Raw genomic sequence first — 19,660 nt, 5'->3', positions numbered from 1 at the left:
GGGTATTCCCCGCCCCCCCACACTTTAGAAGTCACCCAGACTAGTCTCAGTCGGCTCTGGGAATATAAATGAAGCTATTTATTTACAGCTAGCACAATACACAAGCAGATATTTACAGTGTATACAGTTATATACAGAAATACACAAGGTAAAAGGTAATACAGAAACACAACTCCCCTCCCAGAAACCTGAGTCCCCAGGAGGGGCTCTCAACCACCCCTGCCCCTTCCCCCTGCCCCTCTCAACCTTTCTCCAGTCCCAAGGAAGAAGAGAGGTTCAGCCAAGAGGTTAAGAAGCAAAGGTGAGTGGAAGGTGAGGTTAGGGAGATGCAGCTCAGTCAGAAGCCCAGCCAGAAAGACAAAATGGCAAGAGTGTTATCTAATGTTTTTGTTTCTTCTTCAGCGAGACTCTGAGGGAAGGAGACATCACCATTGTTTTCCTTTCACAGCCTATGATCTAGTTCTTTTCATCAAAACATTCTACCCTGCTTCAAACTAGCACAAGCACAACTCAACCTAGTTTTGTAATGATGACCACAGACCTTTGACATGGTAAAGCAATTGATACTCTTGTGCCCATTGAATCTCGCTTCACCACTGGGAGTTAGGAATTAATGGCCAGTTGTGAAATTCAAACTGCAAATAGCTTCTTGCATAGGATGTTTTATAGCAGATTGCAGGCATCTAGCAACATGAAGCTTGCATGTTTAAAACAGCATTTCCAAATAGCTTGTACTCCTCAGAGGGAGTGGTATATTTCTCTTTTCACCTCATGCTGTTTTTTGGGTAAGGCTCTTAAATAGTGACCTGTATGAGATCCTTGCTCATTTCATATGTAGGGGTTCTGGCAAGGGCAATTTTACTCTGTTGTGCACAGACGCTGCTTGGAGAAGCCTGGCAGAGCAGCCTGTAGAGGTACCTGTCTCCATTTCTCACTGTTACATACAAGATGAGCAGCACCAACATCATTCCTGACCGTACTTATAAAAAGGATTGTGATTTCAGTAACATCAGTCACACCTAGCCAGCGTGTATTACTGTTGTGTCTAGAAACATGTACTGGATCTCTTGCTCCAGTCTGCCCAGAGACTTGCAGCCTGGCCCAAGACACCACAAAAAAGGTGAAAACACAGAGAGGCATAGGTGCAATGGCTTGACCCGCCTGAACATGAGCCAGCAGTGTGCCCAGGTGGCCAGCACCAGAACGAGAGGACACAGCCTCAGGCTGCGCCAGGGGAAATTTAGGCTTGAGGTGAGGAGAAAGTTCTTCACTGAGAGAGTCATTGGGCACTGGAATGGGCTGCCCGGGAGGTGGTGGAGTTGCCGTCCTTGGAGCTGTTCAAGGAAGGATTGGATGTGGCACTTGGTGCCATGGTCTAGCCTTGAGCTCTGTGGTAAAGGGTCAGACTTGATGATCTATGAGGTCTCTTCCAACCTTGGTGATACTGTGATACTGTGATAGAAGAAGGTGAAAGAGCAAGGTGGGACTGGAGTTCAGTGCCTGGCGTTGGGCAGTTGTGCTCCTTGTAAGGGACACAGTCCCTCCAGGGCTGGAACTTGACCAAGGTTTGCCTTCAATGGGGTAAGAGCAACCTGCCTGGCAAGTGAATTTTCTTTTTTTTTCCCTACCATAGAAGCCACATGCTTTTAAAAAATCATTGATTTATCACTTTTTTGGGGTCATTTTTCTCTTACTTAAGGCAACAGATTGAAAGCAGACTATTTCAATTTGCTATTAGGTTTTCCAGGTCGTGAAATATTTGGTCTCAAAGACTCAGTAACTTTTTTTTAAAGGGCTTTTCCATTCTAAAGTAGAGAACATGGTAACAAGAATCAGATTGTGTAACTGAAAAACCACAATGTCATGTCAGCTGAAGGCTAGAACTGAACTGAAGTTTCTGTTACAGCCTGAAACCTGGGTTGCTGAGTGCATAATGGCTGAGAAACTGCACTCCAAGAGCAGTTTTATTTCAGAAGTTTTGTGTAGAATGTGTTTCAATTGCTCTGCTGGTTGGTTTTGTGGCTTCTTGGCAGTGTTTCTCCTTCCGATTGATCTTCTAGAGCAGGAGGACAGGGACATTCCCCCATGCAAAGAGATTAGGGCTCTCTGATTCTGTTTTCACCTGCACAGCTTCTTTGGCGAGGTGAAGTGTCATACAGATGTTGTGAGGGGCTTGATTCACTTTTGTGGCAGCTTGGTATTTATGGCCCCAGCAGTAAAGACACTGGCTCTTAGCATTCCCATCAGCTTGTAGGACAAAGAACCTTTCATCCTCCTGCTTCAAAAATTTCACATTCTTGCTCTCTGTAGCTGCAAACCACGGAATAAAGCTGACATGCTGAATTTATGAAGCTTCCCCCTCTCCTTTTTAGAATAGGTCTACCTTTTCAGCATAAATACAAGAAAAAAACCCAAATAGTTTTGTAGGTGCAGCATTTAAGTTTGTATGTGTACATATTGCCATTCAGCCCCTGTGAACAAGGCCGAGCTGTCCTCAGGACCTTGAAGATGACTGTGTGCAACCATCTGTGCTGACTTATCCCTGCAGGTAATGAGATGGGACTGGCCTGCAGGGTTGTGCTGTTTCACCATTAAGAATACAACTTCTGTCCCCAAAAAAATCATTTCGGCTTGGGGGCTAAAGTACAGGGAGGCCTAGTAAGGATCCCTGCTGTCCCTTCTTTACATGAGTAGTGGTTCTGCAGCTAGGGACAGCAGATGAGCTGCAGAGGGATCTCTCTGCTATCAAACAGCCATGGAATCAGGCCATGGAAGTGTGCAGCACCATTTGCTCTGCAACAGTGGCTTCTTCAGTCAGTGAGGATGAGTATGGACCAGAGAAAAGTCAGGCTGAAACTGCAGATTTCTCTGAATGCCTTTGATGCTTCTTTCTGTCAATCAATCTAGATTGTTTAATTTCTCCAAGCAAAGACATTGCAACAGTCCTGACTACTACCCCCCAGACTCAAACAGGTATGCAAATAGATTTGTTTTCCGTGCAAGAAAGGGGGAGAAAAATGGGCAATGGGGGTGTTAACAGCATAGTGGTAGTACGCACAGTGGGTAGATAATAGTGACAGTATGTGAAGAGGATGTCTCACTGGTGAGGAACATACTTGCAACCATGCAGAGTTTATGATTAGCATTTTAAGAACGCCCCCTTTGCTTATATATTGTGACCGTTTGGGTGTTCCATGCTCCCCCTCACTTTAGAAATCACCCAGACTAGACCCAGCCGGCTCTGCAAATACGAATGAAGCTTATATTTACAGGTAGCACAATATACAAGCAGATATTTACAGTGTATACAGTTATAGACAGAAATATACAAGGTAAAAAGGTAATACAGAAACACAACTCCCCTCCCAGAAACCTGAGTCCCCAGGAGGGGCTCTCAACCACCCCTGCACCTTCCCCCTGCCCCTCTCAACCTTAGCCCAGTCCCAAGGAAGAATGGAGGTTTGGCCAAGAGGTTAGGAAGCAAAGTGGATTAGAAAAGAAAATGGAGGGTGAGGTTAGAGAGTGAGATCCAGCTCGGAGCTCGCAGCAGAAGAGAAGACTCCCTTATCTACGTTTTGCTTTCATTCTTACACATCTCGGCAAGCCTATGAGCGAAGTAGATGTCACCATTGTTTTCTTTCCACAGCCTGTAATTTAGTTCTTCTCACCAAAACATCCTAGCTAGCTTCAAACTAGCACACACACACACACATATATATATATACATCTATATTTTCATGCGTTAATGAACTAAACGCAGTGGAATTGTCCCTCAAAAGTGCGGCGCTGCCAGCAGGGCGCCATTTCCAGCGCCAGCACCAGGAGGCGGCAGGAGGCCGCGCTCAGCCCCGCAGCCGTGTGGGCCGCGGGAGCTGGCGGCTACAGACAAGCGCATTAACGGGCCCGCCTTCGGGAATTCCCCTCCACTGCCCCCCCTTGGTTTTTACCTGGTTTTTTGCTGAGCCAGTAGATCGGTAAAGTTGTCCCTCGGTGGGTTTGCTCAAGGTAAAGGTAGAGCCTAAAGCCACACTCGTTTCAGCGCACCAGTGAGCCAGCTGAGAAGCAGCAGCTCTGGAGAGCCCAGCTCCCAGCAGGGCCAGGCAGCGAGAGCCGGGGCAGCAGTCAGGGCAGCGAGAGCCGGGGCAGCAGTTAGGGCAGCAGTCAGGGCAGCAGTCAGGGCAGCGAGAGCCGGGGCAGCAGCCAGGGCAGCAGCCAGGGCAGCGAGAGCCGGGGCAGCAGTCAGGGCAGCGAGAGCCGGGGCAGCAGTTAGGGCAGCAGTCAGGGCAGTGAGAGCCCGGGCAGCAGCCGGGGCAGCAGTCAGGGCAGCGAGAGCCGGGGCAGCAGCCAGGGCAGCGAGAGCCGGGGCAGCAGTCAGGGCAGCGAGAGCCCGGGCAGCAGCCAGGGCAGCAGTCAGGGCAGCAGTCAGGGCAGCGAGAGCCCGGGCAGCAGGGCAAACGTGGAATTTTCCCAGGCGACTACCCCAGTATGGGCTTTGATAATCCTGTGACACCATCATTTGAGGATGCTTCCAAGAAAATACCAGCCTTGTAATTACAACACATCAGTTCCTGAGTGGGAGAGTGACAGCACACCTACTTCCAGTGAGTTTCAGGAGAAAAGCGATCTGACTGGCTCTGACTTCGATTTTTCCAGCAGTGCTGTGAAGCTTCATGATGGAGTTCCTCAGGTTTGTTTTGTTTCGCTGCAGGGCTCCTGGATTTCTGGCTCCGGACTTGCAATTTGCTGGATGTACTCTGCGAGCTGTGCTGGTGGTAGCTCTTACCCAGCAGTTCTGGATGGTGGACAGGTTGACCTGCCAAAGTTGAAGCTGGGCTATTGGACAAATGGTGAATTCTTTTTGTCCTTTTCCTCTGAAAAGGCCTGTAGGTGGAACAGATAGGACTCACGAGATAGGTAGTGCCAGCTTGATGGAAGCCAGTTATTTCATCCCTCTGTGCATTCAGTTCTTGTGTGGTTTTAATGGAATTTGGTCAGAACAGAGAGGAGAAGTTCACTCACCTTCTCTGGAGCAGGGAAGATGCCTGCATGCTCCTCTTCCTTAGAGTAGGTCCTGTAGACACATCCAGTTGGCAGCCAGTCACTAGTGGTGTTCCCCAAGGATCAGTGCTGGGCCCAGTCCTGTTCAATATCTTTATTGATGATCTGGACGAGGGGATTGAGTCCACCATCAGTAAGTTTGCAGATGACACCAAGCTAGGAGCAGGTGTTGATCTGTTGGAAGGTAGGAGAGCCCTGCAGAGGGACCTGGACAGGCTGGATGGGTGGGCAGAGGCCAATGGGATGAGATTTAACAAGGCCAAGTGCAGGGTTCTGCACTTTGGCCACAACAACCCCAAGCAGTGCTACAGGCTGGGGACAGAGTGGCTGCAGAGCAGCCAGGAGGAAAGGGACCTGGGGGTACTGATAGATAGTAGCTGAAGATGAGCCAGCAGTGTGCCCAGGTGGCCAAGAGAGCCAATGGCATCCTGGCCTGCATCAGGAACAGTGTGGCCAGTAGGGCAAGGGAGGTTATTCTTCCCCTGTACTCTGCACTGGTCAGGCCACACCTTGAGTACTGTGTCCAGTTCTGGGCTCCTCAATTCAAGAGAGATGCTGAGGTGCTGGAACATGTCCTGAGAAGGGCAACAAAGCTGGTGAGGGGCCTGGAACACAAACCCTATGAGGAGAGGCTGAGGGAATTGGGGTTGTTTAGCCTGGAGAAGAGGATGCTCAGGGGGGACCTCATTGCTGTCTACAACTACCTGAAGGGACATTGTAGCCAGGTGGGGATTGGTCTCTTCTCCCAGGCAACCAGCAGTAGAACAAGGGGACACAGTCTCAAGTTGTGTCGGGGAAAGTATAGGCTGGATGTTAGGAGGAAGTTGTTGGCAGAGAGAGTGATTTGCCATTGGAATGGCCTGCCCAGGGAGGTGGTGGAGGCACCATCCCTGGAGGTGTTCAAGAAAAGCCTGGATGAGGCACTTAGTGCCATGGTCTGGTTGACTGGGTAGGGCTGGGTGATAGGTTGGACTGGATGATCTCAGAGGTCTCTTCCAACCTGGTTGATTCTATGATTCTATGATTGATTCTAGAGATTCTGTCTTCCAGGCCTCTGCTTTCTCCAGGGCTAATGAACAAACACGATCATGGCAGGAAAATCGTGGGCCTTACACACTGCTTACTACAACAAAGGAGGAGGGACTGAGGAGTCAAACCAGCAATAGATAATTTGTTCTCTTATTTGAAGGATTTCAGGGAAATTTGCGTAAAAAAAAAGAACGAGTAGTAGCACAGATCTCTCTGGCAATGTGTACATCTCAAAGTCTCCATCCCCAGCCCTGCTACAGCTCCTGTCTGATGCAAAGCAGGCTGTTTGGTATGGCTTTGTTACTGCTAGATAAGACTTTGTATAAACCCATAATCATTATAGAAGTTTGGAGTACAAACATTAAAAAGAACTGATATTTTAAAAAATGAGATAACTAGATATGAGGCATCTGGTGGATTTAAGAGCCACACTGGATTAGATACAGTTCTTATATTAACCTAGTTACTCAAGGTGGGCTTTCCTACAGTTCACACACTTTTATCTATTGCACTTCTCTAGGACTACATGAAGGACTCTACAGGTTGTGTCACACCAACCAGCTGCATGAGAGAGAAACTCTGTTAGCAAATTTGATCAACTTATTACAAGTGTGAAAGGTTTCAGGCATGGCTTTTAAAATTAAGATCACCTTATGTACCGTTAGTACTTATTGCTATTGTGTAACTACACAAATGGATCAAAATAACCTGTGCTGGCTTTAAATATTAAGGAAAGTGTTTCTGGTATAAGGTTTTTACACTGAGCTAGTTCTACACTTGGCTTTTAGGGTGAGTGAGATAATACAAGAAAAAAAATCTGTCAACTGATTAGTGGCTAGTGCTTGAACTTTACTTAAGCCACACAGCCATTTTCTTGAGCAGAGATTGTCCTTCTCTGGTGTGTTTCCTCTGCGGTACAACAGAAGTGCTGGAATTACAGGGAAGTCAGGAGAATTTGTGACCTAGAGGATTTGAGACTGATGACTTTTAAGGTGTTTCTCTGCAAGAGGCTGAACATCACTGACAGATCAGAAAGGACATGTATAAAATATCCAAGCACACAAGGTTTATCCTGGGAATCTGAGCAGGCAACTCTATTTGCGTGCTGCTTGCCACATCCATCAAAGCCCTTCATTGCAGTGGGCACCAGCCCCAGCTTGTCCTGGTAGCTAATGCTGCTGTACTGAGCACCTGTCATGAAAAGCCATCCCAGTGGGGGCAGGTTTAACATGGGCAGGGCTTCCAGCAAATCCCAGGGTGACAGGTGGCTGCATCACCTGCTGAGGTAAGCTAAACTCTCTGCAAGAAATCAGAGCACACTGCTGTTGATCTGCTCCAGTGAGAGGAGCCTCTTCAGGCTCACCTCAGTGGCAAGGGCACTGGCTCTGCTGTAGGCCATGAGTGGGGCAGATAACTATGTAGGAAACTGAAATGTCATTTGAGTGAGCAAGAAAGAACATATGCAAGATTTTGGTTTGTGCTTGGCTTAACCTAGGTGAGATCAGCTAGGAAAGTGGCTTCCCTTGTATAGCCCAGTGGAGAAGAGCTGTGTGTCAGATGTGCTTTGGTGACATGGCAGCTTGGTCCCTCCTAACTACTTGTTTGCTCCTATCAGTTTGACCATTCTAAATCAGCAGAACAAACCCTAACCCGTAACTCTAAGATAGCAGGGCTCTTCCCTCACCCTTTCACCCCTGAAACCTGTTCCATGTGCAGCTGGACATGAAGGAGTTAACCAGTCCATGCTTTCTCATTTGTTTTATCCAGAACATTTGAAAGATGTAATGAAGTGCACTGTTTTTTTCTCAAAGTCAAGGCCTGATTTACTGCTTCAGCTGGAAATCTGCTCACTTTGCTGGCTTCTGCCAGCTGATGCTGTTTTGTAGGTGCTCCTAACCTGACAGGACTATATTGAACAGATCCAGGTAAAAAAGATATTTATATCCTTTAAAATGAGTATCTTTCTCCCTCTTGAAACATGATCTTTGGGGAGCTGCTTTTATACTAATGAAATTACTGCTGTAGGTTTTGGGGTTTTGTTTGTTTGTTTGTTTTTTAGACCTGATGAGCAAGCACTAGAAAGGCAGCTGTTCTGAGTGACAGATGCTCTTATCTCGTTGTACCGTCAGGGTGCTAGCTCCAGCACAGCTATTTTATTGTGAGTGGTTTGCCATGTGTCATAAATGTGGGTTTTTTTCCTTTCTGAGTAATTGTCATTGCAGAACCCACCTGTTTGCCTTTCTGCTGCTAACACTTCTGTTGGCTTTGGCAAGTGGTGGCTGGCACAAAGAATTGTTGCCACTGAATGACTTTCCAGCAGTACCCAGCAACTTGGAGCAGAAGCTGTGGGCTACGGATCCACTGGGACTGCCATCTCTGTGGGAGCCCATCTGGAACCTGCCAGTGTTGTGCCTGGCTGCAGAAGATCTGGAGTGTCACATGTGAAACTTATCTCACTGCTGTTATTTTTCTGCACCGTTTATTCCTGCCACAGCCATGCAGTGCCAATGGGCTCTGTGCCTGCAGAGATGAATGCTGGTGTGGGCTCTCTCCACTGGCACTTTTCTACAGCCTTCCAGTATTTCCCTGAGCATATGAACAAAAAAAACCCCAAACTCAACTCTACATTCTTCATTTGGAAAGGTTGGTATGGGCTTAGCATGTGAACAAGATCCAAAGAGCTGCTGACCAAAAGCAAGACGTTTTCCTAAATGTTGGCCAAAGTGGTGGTGTTATTGCAAGCTGTTGTATCTGAATGGGGGAAAAAATCCCCAACCCATAAGAAACTAATACAGGAATCCACTCAAGTGGATGCACTGCAATTACTTTAATGAAAGAGAGCAGCAGCACCTGGAAAGCTAGATCTTTTGAATTCATTTCTATTTCATGAGTGGATCTGACATAAATACGGCTTTAGTGAAATGAAGGTTCCAGGAACCTTAGGCCATGCTAGACTGAAGGCTGAAGCATGGTTTGGCTGGAGAAGGCCCTGGAACACAGAGTAGCTGTCAGAGAGACAGAGATCCTCTCAACTTAAGCACAGTCCTCTCCATAAGAGGTAGCTTGGTCCTGCTCCACCTTTGCAGTGTCTCATGACCCAGAGCAGTCCCATCTCAGATGGCAGTCTGGGTCTCCTTTCCAATTATATAAATATACTCAGAGTAGATCTTATTTGCTAAAATTATTTCAGTTGGAAGGAGTGTGGTGTCTTACAGCGGTCTTTGAGCAGAGGGATGGCAGCAGTGGCTGTCTTAGCAAAACAGAAGGGGAGGCACAAGCCCAGCACAGAGCTCCAGGGGGCTCCTGGGGGCACTAACAAATACTTTAAAGCATTTAGAGGACAATAATGAATTAGCACGGTCCTTTTGCAACACAGGTCAGATTAATCTCATTTGCTTTAATACGGCACCTGGCATGGTGGATAAAGGAGCAGCAGCAGATGGGATGTCTTCTGTAAAAGGTTTGATGCTGCCTCACACTATTCTCATATGCAAAACACAAGCAGTGTGGGCTGATGATAATTGATATGAGGTAGGCGTGAAACTCACTTGGCAAGAAGAGAAGTTTTACAAGAGCCCTCCTGGGCTTAGTTTTATTTGATATTTTCATTCATGGTTTGAAAGATGGAAAAAAGTGTAGCTTGTAAAGGCTGTAGTTACTGCCAAAGGACTCCAGGTATCCTCACGGACAGGACTAAAATCCGAGATCAGTATGAGAAACTGGAGAATGGATCAAAAAAGAAAAAAAGATTAAAATGTAACTTCCAGTGCAAAATGCTACTTATGGGCAGGAAAAGTGAATTGCATATGGACAAACAGGAGCACAGAGGCAAGGCAGAAGCTCTATAGGAGGAGGTGCGGGGTGCAAATTCATCAAAGACTGACTGTGAAGTCTTTTTTCTTGCAATTTGTTTAGGCCAAGTGTCATTGTAAAGATTAGGCTAAGAAAAGGGGATTAAATGGAGATTAAAAACAAAGTTGTCTTTTATTGGTTCTTGGTAGGCCTTGTACTTGCATTTTGTGGGTTGCTCTGGTCTCGTTTCTCTCTCTGCTGTCTCCAGAAAACCTAGATTAGTCTTGGAAAGGGGTCGAAGAAGGGCAAGAAAGCAGACTAAAAGATGAAGTTTCTGTGCAAGGAACAATTACAGAGATCTAATCAGTTCAGGTGGAAAGAGACAACCCAAGCACTCTAGAATGGAGTCTGTCTTCCTCTTTGACCTGGAGAAAGTGACTGAGAAATGATTATTCACTGCCTTTTGTGATGCAGGTAGCAAAGGTGCCCACTCCTATGTGTCCAGGAGACAGGACTGAAACAGAAGATGAGTAATAACATCTTCTTACTGCTCGTGACCAAATCAGGCAATTCACTCTGCACTAGAAGTAAATTTATGTAGGGCCAAAACGCAACAAGGAGGAAAAAAATGGGCTGCTGTAGACACCATAGCCCCTCCTGCTAGGGAGCCCTGAGGTGCACTGTGCTGGAAGCCACGGACCTTGCTGAGGCCACCTTCTTGTGATGCGTGGCTGATAATCCTCTTTTCCTTAACATCTGCTGTTGGTTGTTACTGGAGACAGGATCATTGACTGATTTGCCCTGTAACTGTCCTGCTTATGTGAAAGCCTGAGGCTTAGTTCTGCTTTTCCACAATAAAGGGAGCTAATACTTAAGAACACACTTTTTCACCCCAAAAATGCACTTGTACAATAAAGTTTAAACCAGTTTTCCTTTGGGCTAATTGCTTAGGTTTGTTTAATGCAAGTTGTGACAGATCTATTTGCAGACTGGAGATCCTTTGCTTTCACCCCTGCCATCTGAGTTTATTGTCTAACATTTAGAAACATTTATAGAAAAGCTGGCCAGGTGATACTGAGAGGCAGTTTTACTTCCAGAAGGCTGGCAGACTTGCAGATCACTGCTGTGCCTCATGGGATGTGCAAAAAACCCTTGCGTGGGAGCCTGGTAAGCACAGACTGAGCAAGACCACAGCTTGACATCAGCTGTCTTGAGAAAGCCAAGAATGCCACAGGCTTTCATGGGCTGGCCTGGCTGCCTCACCTCCTCTCTTAACCTCCTTTTCTAAGCCCAGTGCACCAGGTGCTTTCCTGGTGTCTGTTTTGCTCTGGATTAGCAGAGTGTGGTTTTCTTCCATGGACCATTTCCCCAGGTGTAAGAAATGCTCTGGGTCTGGACTGAAGCACAATGCACAGGGTGGTACCCTGCCGCAGTAATGTGCACTGGTTTGGAAGGGGGATTTATCTGTGTGTGTGTCCAGATGGAGCAAAGCCCCACAACACCCTGCAGGGTGCAGCACTGGTGGCCGATCCTTTACTGCTGCTTCTTCCTCTGCAAGAGCCACGCATACCTGTATGTCCCTCTTGTTGCTTTCTAAATCCTGGTAAAAAGCCATGTGGACCTTCAGCATCTGTAGCGAAGTTAAAATGAATGACCAGAGAAAGAATAAAAGTTCAAAACCTTTTTTGTTTCTTAATTTATTGTAAATTCTCCTTTCATCTGTGCTGCAATTCCAGTGTTCTGCACATTAATAAATATACATTTGTTAAAAAAACCCAACAAACCTCCAGTGTCTAATCTGCCATAAAGCTTTAAAAAAGTCATAAAAATAAGTTTTAATTTTTTTTTTTGTCATTAATACAACTGACCCTCATTTACTGCAACAATTCTGATCAAAATAAAATCTACCTACATCTCACTGGGACAAAATATACATACACAGATGTAAAAAACAACTGGTGTGGGTTATACACAACGCCTGAGCATGCAGCCAAGTGCCAGACCCTTAAAACATTCAAAGCTTGCAGTCAGAAAATGTTACACAGTATGTTGCCTACTTTTTAAAGGAAAAGAATCCTTCCTCCCTCTGCCCTTCCAAAGGCCTCCTTGATACATTTCAAAACTCATAGAAATATGATGAAACCAAGATTAGAGTATATATTATTTCTTTATTTTCCCTCAACTTCTGCGTTTTATTTTGCCTGATTTTCTGTTTGTTTTTTTTCCCCTTTCACATACACTGTTACACAACCAAAGACTGCTATCGTGAGCAAGGAGCTCCTGAAGGCCTTGGTGTCAGAGGGCAGGTTGGATGCAAACCTTTTCTTTTTTCCTTTTTCTGTAAACATTGCAGGATGGATAAGATGGCAAACAGGCTACACTTACCTTTCCTGTGCTTGTGAAACCGACATATTTTGTGGGAAATAGGAAACCTGGTCTTCCTTGTGCTCTTGGAAACAGCAAGAAGGCCAGGTCTTTGTGAAAGAGCTGGGCAGTGAGAGTTGGACATCTTTTAAAAGAATTGTATTTCTGCTTTGATTAGCAACCTACTGACTCCAGTGGGCAAGAAATGAACAGTACAACAAAATACTGTGCCTGAGGCAGAACTTGTCCCACGGGAGGAGTGCCTTCCTCTCGGGAGAGCAGAGCGCTGGTTTGTCATGGAGCCTGACCAAGACACCATACGATGACACCCCTTGCTGTCTTGTTCTTGAGAAGAGAAATAATGATTTATTTCAGATAAGGGCTGTGTTGAAATCTTAGATGAAGATATGACTTATTCTAACTCTGAAGTTCAATTGCTGACCATTTCAATGCACTTGAGAGGTCAAAATACCACATTAAAAAAAAAAACCCAACCAAAACCAAACCACAACAAAACCCAACCCCTTTTTTGTTGTTTTTCTTTTTTAAGAGGTTATAAAAAAAACCCATACTGTGTCTTAAAGTGATGCAAAATTGGTCAACGAAACTTACAAATTATATTAATGGATTTTGATGTAATCTTTACTGTGTTACTTTGAAAACTGCATTGCATCTTAAGGTAGTTCCCATGCAAACCTCAGTTACTTTATCAAACGCCAAATTCAAGTAAAATTGTGCAATGTTCATATAAAAAAATATCAAAACCTCTTTTAATTGTTTTCCCATTATCAAATTAAGAAGATCAGTATAAATGTAAAATATACAAAGGATTTTCTTTTTCTTTAGCAACACCATACAAAATATATAAAAGTATCTACACTTTTTATATATATATATAAAGGATTTTTCTTTTTCCTTAAGACAACATGTCCATGAGGGGGTGGAGAGAGATGCTGGCATAGAAACAAAAGGACACTTGTTGGGATATTCCTCCCTAGAGCCCAGAGCAAGCTGAAGGGTTCATGAAGTAGCTGGAAGAACTCCACAAGAGATGTCTTCTGGTGCCTGTCTTAAGGCTGATGGATTGACTTACAGTAGGACACAGCAACAATAACAGTGTTTTCCCTTGGTTCTCCCTAGTAATAAGCAAGCCCTGGAGCATTGTCCTCACTGCGAGAGGGCATCCATCCCTCGCAGCGCATCTCTGTGGCCATTTCCATGCCTTTTGGCACAGGCTCATGCTGCATGGAGCATGCTGCACAGCAGCCTTATCGCAGGTGCATCTGGGCAGCGTGGCTCTGCTGGGAGCAGTCAGGAGTCTGCCGTAAGGTGAAACCATGTGGGGATCAATGCCCACCTTGTTCTCCTCACTACACGGCCACTCCAACAAAGTCCAGTGTGGGCAGGTGGCAACCCCACAGCGGGGAGTCCAGAACCGTGCAGCAGCAATCAGAGTTTCCTGATGGTTCAAATTGAAGTTTCATTACTGCCTCTGTTAGTGAGAAGAAGTAATCATGCAGGCTTAGGGTTAAACAGGCACAGGCAAACGGCTCCACCCAACCCACCTAACTCTTTTTAGTAAGGAGTCATGCTCTGGGAGGTTACCCGGCCTTGCCAATCCAACACTTGCAAGAGGATGCTGCCCTGGAGGGGAAGACCAGCTAGAAGAAACATTTCCTGACAGTGCATAAGAGATGCACTCTTTAGAGCAGGCTCTAGGAGGGCCTGTGCTTAGCTGATGCTTAGGTGAAGCTGCAAGGTTCACATGTGAATCTTACAATCTGTTAGAAATCTGGTATTTCAGACAGATTTGTGCGATCTGCTCTCCAACAGCACTTTTACATCATGCAAAAGATGCAGAGATAAAACAGTTTCCTTCTGCCTAGCTGAACACTCACCCCATGTTCCCCTCTACAAGCCTACCACCTTTCGCCATCAAAGCACTGGGTTTCCTCAGGAGTGCTCTTCACCGGGGTCTTGCCCAGACCTGTTCTCCTCCAGACACCCACACCAGCTCCCACTGGTCTTACTGGATATGCAACAGCAAATGCTGCTCCATATTTACCCGCTCCTTCCTCTTTCTCCCTTGGTGGCCTGTACTGGCTGCATTAACTGCAACCCATTAATGCTAAGCCCCTAATGGTCCCAAACACTCTCCCTGCTGCGGAAGTGGAGGACAGGTGAAAAACTGAAGAGAAAACAAATTTTCCCATGGTCCAACAGGAGAAAAGGTGAGGGGCTGGGGACACAAAAGATGAAGGAGACAGTCCTGAGCAGAGCATCCCTGAAGGCATGCATTGACCACAGGTGGGTGTTGCTAAGCCATCCCAGATGCCTGGCACCATGAGGCACTGGAAGAAGCCCATCCTTGTTCTGGTGACGTGTGCAGCCATGAAGGGCTGGGGAAGGCAATAACCTCAGTAACTCACCAGGCAGGGAGGGGATAGATAATATGTGTGAACATGGTAGCTCAGTTTGCTGCAACCAAGGGCCATGCCACCATGCCAAGCACAGCTAATCCTGTGGCAAGGTGACAGGACAGCACTTGTTTGCTCTAGTATACAGTGTGCCAGTAATGTATCAGTTTGCCAATTCAGAGTATGCTAGGGTGACCAGTGGCAGGTGTCATGGCATTCTGCCTGTGATACCTACTTTGGTCCTATTGTCAGTGAACACCATGGCCTGGAGACATGTTATGGACAAACTATCAGGACAGTCACTGGTGAAATACTCTGCTTAAGTCACTAGATGAAATTCTTGCTCATGTTGGAGTTTGGTACTGGAAACTGAAGGGAAAGACTGGAACCATGGGAGGCCTGGTAGGGCATTCCAGTGTGGCACTTACTCTGAGTCTGAGGTGTCAGCATGTCCTGTTCCCACATGGACATTCATGGCCACGCCATTGAGCTGGTCTCGAGACTGGTCCCTCCGGGCACTTTTTACTGTCACTCCTGAGTCTGAAGGAGAGCGGAGCCCATCATTTGTCCCAAGAGAAGCAGTCCTGGATGAGATCATTGTCTGATTGTAATCTGACAGCTTTTCCCGCAGTCGGTTCTTCATATTCTTATCCACTAGCGGGGGAGGGTAGGTGACTTTATTTTTTAAGATGCCTATTAAGGAAAAGAGGTATAATGAGCACTTTGAAAGCTGTCAGTGATTTCCTCTATCAAGCTGAACGTATTCAAGAATTGACATTTTACATTTCTTAATCAGACTCCTACTTTGTTGCTTTCTTTCAAAACCAAAATATTAGACTTGAGCAACTATCAACTACCTTCCCACAGCATAACTGGTTACACAGGCTGGAGCCATTTGGAAAGTCTTCTTCTGTAATAGAGCTACCATATAAACTAACAGCCCTAGTCTCCCAGTTTGGCTGCGAGGCTAGGCTGGTGGTGCTACCTTTCCTCTGCTCCGGCTGCTGGTTGTTCTGGTGGGACAAAGGTCTGTTCTCCTTCTGCTGCCCTTCATTCTCCTTGTCCTGTGGTGCTTCGTTGCTGTGGTTCACTTGGTTCTCCCTGTGAAGTTCTACGTTGACCTTGGTCTCGACTTTGAGTTTCTGTTTCCCACTGGGGTCCTCACTGTCACTGGCCGTTACACACTCTGTGGGCCAATAGGGTTTCACATGATTGGGAAGGGTATCAACTGCAATGCAAAAAAATACTAGCTCGAAACCTACTTTTCACAGGTCTTCTCAACCACTGCCTAGGCAGTCCTGTTCCCTGTAGCTGGGAAGGAGTTGTGTGTCAAACCAGAGCAAACCTTCAGTTGATTCTTGTTGGATTGCACTACCCTCAGAGCGCAGCAACCTCCACAAAACACACCTGGTAGGGTGGCAGGGCATCCACACCCTTCTTCAAGCAAGGCTGCTGGCTCCATTACAGGGAATTGTGAGGCAAACTTGCTCTCTCAGCTCTTCAGAACCAATGATCCCACTGGCTCCTTGAGGAGGTTGGTTTCTGAAGGGTGAGGGCACCCAAGGCACCTTGTGTTGTCTTTGCGCAGATAACCAGCACAACAGTGAGGATGACTACCAGTCCAAGCTGTCTTATCTTTAGGACAAGATGAACTATGCCCAGAAATGCCTGCACCTTCTCATACACATTGATATTAATAGCCAATTATCTCCAACTCTTTATCTACAGGATGGCCTTGACACAGATAAATCCCTGTGATACAAACTTGAATATAGGTTTCACCATCAGCATTAGGAGAAACTACTTTACAGTGAGAGTGATGGAGCACTGGAACAGACTGCCCAGAGAGGTTGTGGAGTCTCCTTCTCTGGAGACTTTCAAAACCTGCCTGGATGCATTCCTGTGTGGATGATCCTATGTGATTCTGACTTCGGCAAAGGGGTTGGACTTGGTGATCTCTGAAGGTCCCTTCTGACCTGTAACATTCTGATTCTGTGATTCTGTACTGCATGAGGAGAGGCAGGTGTTTCTTTCTCTGGCCCTCAAAACAACCAGATTTTTTGTTCCTCTTATTCTTCCTTCATACGTGCCTTTGCTGGCTGGGTAGCAGCATTTCCAAGCACAGTGGGGACCTTGCTGCAAAGCCCACTTTCTGCCTGAGTGCTGTCATTTGCTGATTTGCTCAAGCATCTTTTCACTTGTGCTCAGTCACCCCAGTGAACAAGTCTGGGGAAAAGAAAGGTCTCTAACCTGGAGACAACAAGGATCTCTGCAGCAAGGCACCATGGTAAGGATGCTGTCTCTACTGTCTGGCATTTTGGTAAATTAGTCCCAGCTACTCTACAGCTATTTTATAAGTGAATAAACCTGTTGCTCTCCCCTTGCAGTGGGAGTACCTTTGGGTGTGCTGTGGAGTGGACCATGGTCATTATTTTTGGAAGTAGATGTGTTCCAGTTTTTCTCTGTTTCAAGCCCATCTTCCTCACTGTCTGACGAATGGGAGGACGCATAAGAGCTGCTGTGCTCATCAAGGGAGAGTTCGCTGTCGGAGTCTGAATCGTGCTCTACAGATTCAAAATGGGAAACACAACGATGAGAGTGTCATCTGGAGCTGAACAAATCTGACAACTGTGCAAGGAAAAAGAAAAGCCGGCAGTGTAGCTTGGGCCATGCCAGAGATGAGCTCTTGCATTTGTAAGTGTACACAGGATAAATCCGCAAGAACTGCAGCATCCATCAAAGTAGAGATGGGAAGCCTATTCAATATACAGAACAATAACCCTGTAGGATCTCAATAAACAACACACAATGAAGCCAAGCTAGCTAGAAACATCAAGAATCTGCAAATGCACTTAAAACTGCTACAAGGCGACAAAATTTTATGTCAACACCCAAAGGAAAGGAAATCAGACGAGACGCTCATTTCCTTGCACAAAATACATAGCAGTAAAGGAGGATATTGCCTCAAGTATCAAACGTCGAAAGATCTCCAATTAAAAATCAGCACATCATTTGTGAGAAAGAAAGGGCATGCCAGAAACTGTCAACAGCTGTGACAGCTGTCAGATTACAATGAAACCATCACAATAATCAGATACATGGTGTTGCCACTCCAAGATTCCCATTGCATATCATGTTAAGCCAAATGCATAGCAAGAATGAGACACATCAAATCAGACTAACTATTCTTCCTACTATAGAAGCCTTTGAAACAAGTTAGGAGAAGGTGAACAAGTGGGTCATCACATTGAGAAATAATTCTTACCATTGGATTTTGATGGATTCCTATGAAAAATGGAGGAATCTGCTTCAGTCTGACCAGCCCTTGCTTGACTTGAGGATCCACTAAGCTTATGAGCAGCCTCATCCCTTTGAGAATAAAAAGAAAGAACAACTTTCTTGGTCACTTTACTGTTTGCGACAAAACAGACATGCAGATCAGAGTCTTCTGGTCAAACATAGACTGCTGGCAGTGGACCTTAGCCACTCTATGCTTGATTATCAATGGGGTGACTTTTACAGCAAGTCATAGGTTATGCTAAGGTAACTGTCTGAGTTTGGCCACATGAATCATGTGCTGAAAAAACCCTGAAGTTAATAAGCTGAACTGCACTCCTTGAGAGATATCTGGATTTTAAAAAGGCAAGCAGCATGGCCCATACAGTTATAATAGTCATGATATGTACTGTGCTGCCCCAACTCCTCTCACCAAAGATGCATGCAAAAGAAAGTGACAGTCACATAAACCAGAACTCTTAAGGCACAACAAAACAAGCAGCATTTGAACCACAGCATTTCTGTTTTCCACAAGAGCAATGAAAAGAGAAAGGCAAGCACCTGAAAGCCATGCACCTGCCACCTGATTACCTGAGAATATAAGCAAGGTAGCTATTGTGGCTCTTGGCTGACCTGACGGTGCTTTCTAGAGAGACAGTGGATTCCCCAAGAGTTGTGCGGTACATATTTGGCTCTTCTATATAGGTGTTGTTACAGTTCAGAGATCGCTGAGGAGGAGAAAAAAAAGACACAATGCAATACTGGATGATCATGCCAAAAGTTTATGTTACCCGTAAGTACCCGTAAGCTTTGAAGGACCCAAGTAGTTTTTGATGCTGAGGAAAATAGTTCTTTCCTTTCAATAGTTGTAATTAAAATAGACATAAAAATTTTGAGATGCCATCCAGAATCTTTGTACAAGTCACTGAATTTAGTCAGAAAATACACTCAATTGTGGATAATCCATCTCCAAGACTATTTCATAGGCAATTTCTATTGGCAAGAGGGTGCTTTTTCCCCAGTGTTTTTAACTCACAGTTAATAAAGTAGCTCTTGTTGCAGTGGAATCGTCTGGAAGAGGTTTCTTCCCAGTTAAAGTGTTCTTCAAGTGCTTCCTGACTTCTTTGTTAAATACACAGTGGAAGAAGAAAATGAACAGCCCCTGGACCATTTTAGAGAGAGGAAGACTAATTGTAAATGATTCATTAGTACAGAACAGCTAATACAGATAATAGAGAACAACTGTTTTGCAACAGCCTCTAAATTCTAGCTCACAGTCAGTGATTTCAACAGCAATAACTGTTATCTCTCTTTGAAATGGCATTGATTGATCTCCTAGGATTCATAGCTTGCATCCAAATTCAAAGGGGTGTAAAAGGCCTGTGGAAATATAAATATCAATGTGTTTCTCCAGGACTTGCAGAGCAGAGCCTGTGGTGGGTGCCACACTCCCTTGTCATTTGAGAGTCACAGAACATCATCACAGCCCATTGCACACCCAAAGCCCTCAAAAGAAAGGGCAGCAAAATGGAAACTACCCCAGCAGCTGCTCCTGCCCTGCTCCCATATCCAGCTTGCACTGCCCATTGGGATGTTGTGATGTCCACCTGCACAAGACAAAGGAGTGCAGGGCAAGGCACCAGTGCTACAGGAGGATGGGGAACTTGCTTCTCAAAATATCCAACAGGTATGAAAATGTCCCAGTGTAAAATATTGCAAGGAAT

General features: G+C 45.7%; 1 protein-coding gene across 1 annotated transcript in view; it reads right to left on the bottom strand.

The window, feature by feature from the left end:
- Positions 1–11,545: 11,545 nt before the first annotated feature.
- CELSR1 (cadherin EGF LAG seven-pass G-type receptor 1) overlaps positions 11,546–19,660 on the bottom strand; it is a 194,689-nt gene continuing 186,574 nt past the window's right edge. The window contains exons 29-35 of the mRNA XM_064142457.1: positions 18,973–19,098; positions 18,528–18,664; positions 17,926–18,029; positions 17,057–17,224; positions 15,646–15,888; positions 15,089–15,353; positions 11,546–13,735 (exon numbers count right to left, since the gene is read on the bottom strand). Of these exons, the coding sequence (XP_063998527.1) occupies positions 13,711–13,735; positions 15,089–15,353; positions 15,646–15,888; positions 17,057–17,224; positions 17,926–18,029; positions 18,528–18,664; positions 18,973–19,098 (1,068 nt within the window). The 3' untranslated portion in view covers positions 11,546–13,710. The remainder of the gene's footprint in view (positions 13,736–15,088; positions 15,354–15,645; positions 15,889–17,056; positions 17,225–17,925; positions 18,030–18,527; positions 18,665–18,972; positions 19,099–19,660) is intronic.

Source organism: Pogoniulus pusillus, chromosome 4, assembly GCF_015220805.1.
Source record: "Pogoniulus pusillus isolate bPogPus1 chromosome 4, bPogPus1.pri, whole genome shotgun sequence".
Classification (NCBI taxonomy): domain Eukaryota; kingdom Metazoa; phylum Chordata; class Aves; order Piciformes; family Lybiidae; genus Pogoniulus; species Pogoniulus pusillus.
The sequence above is the reverse complement of the archived record's forward strand: the minus strand, read 5'-3'. Positions and strand labels throughout refer to the sequence as shown.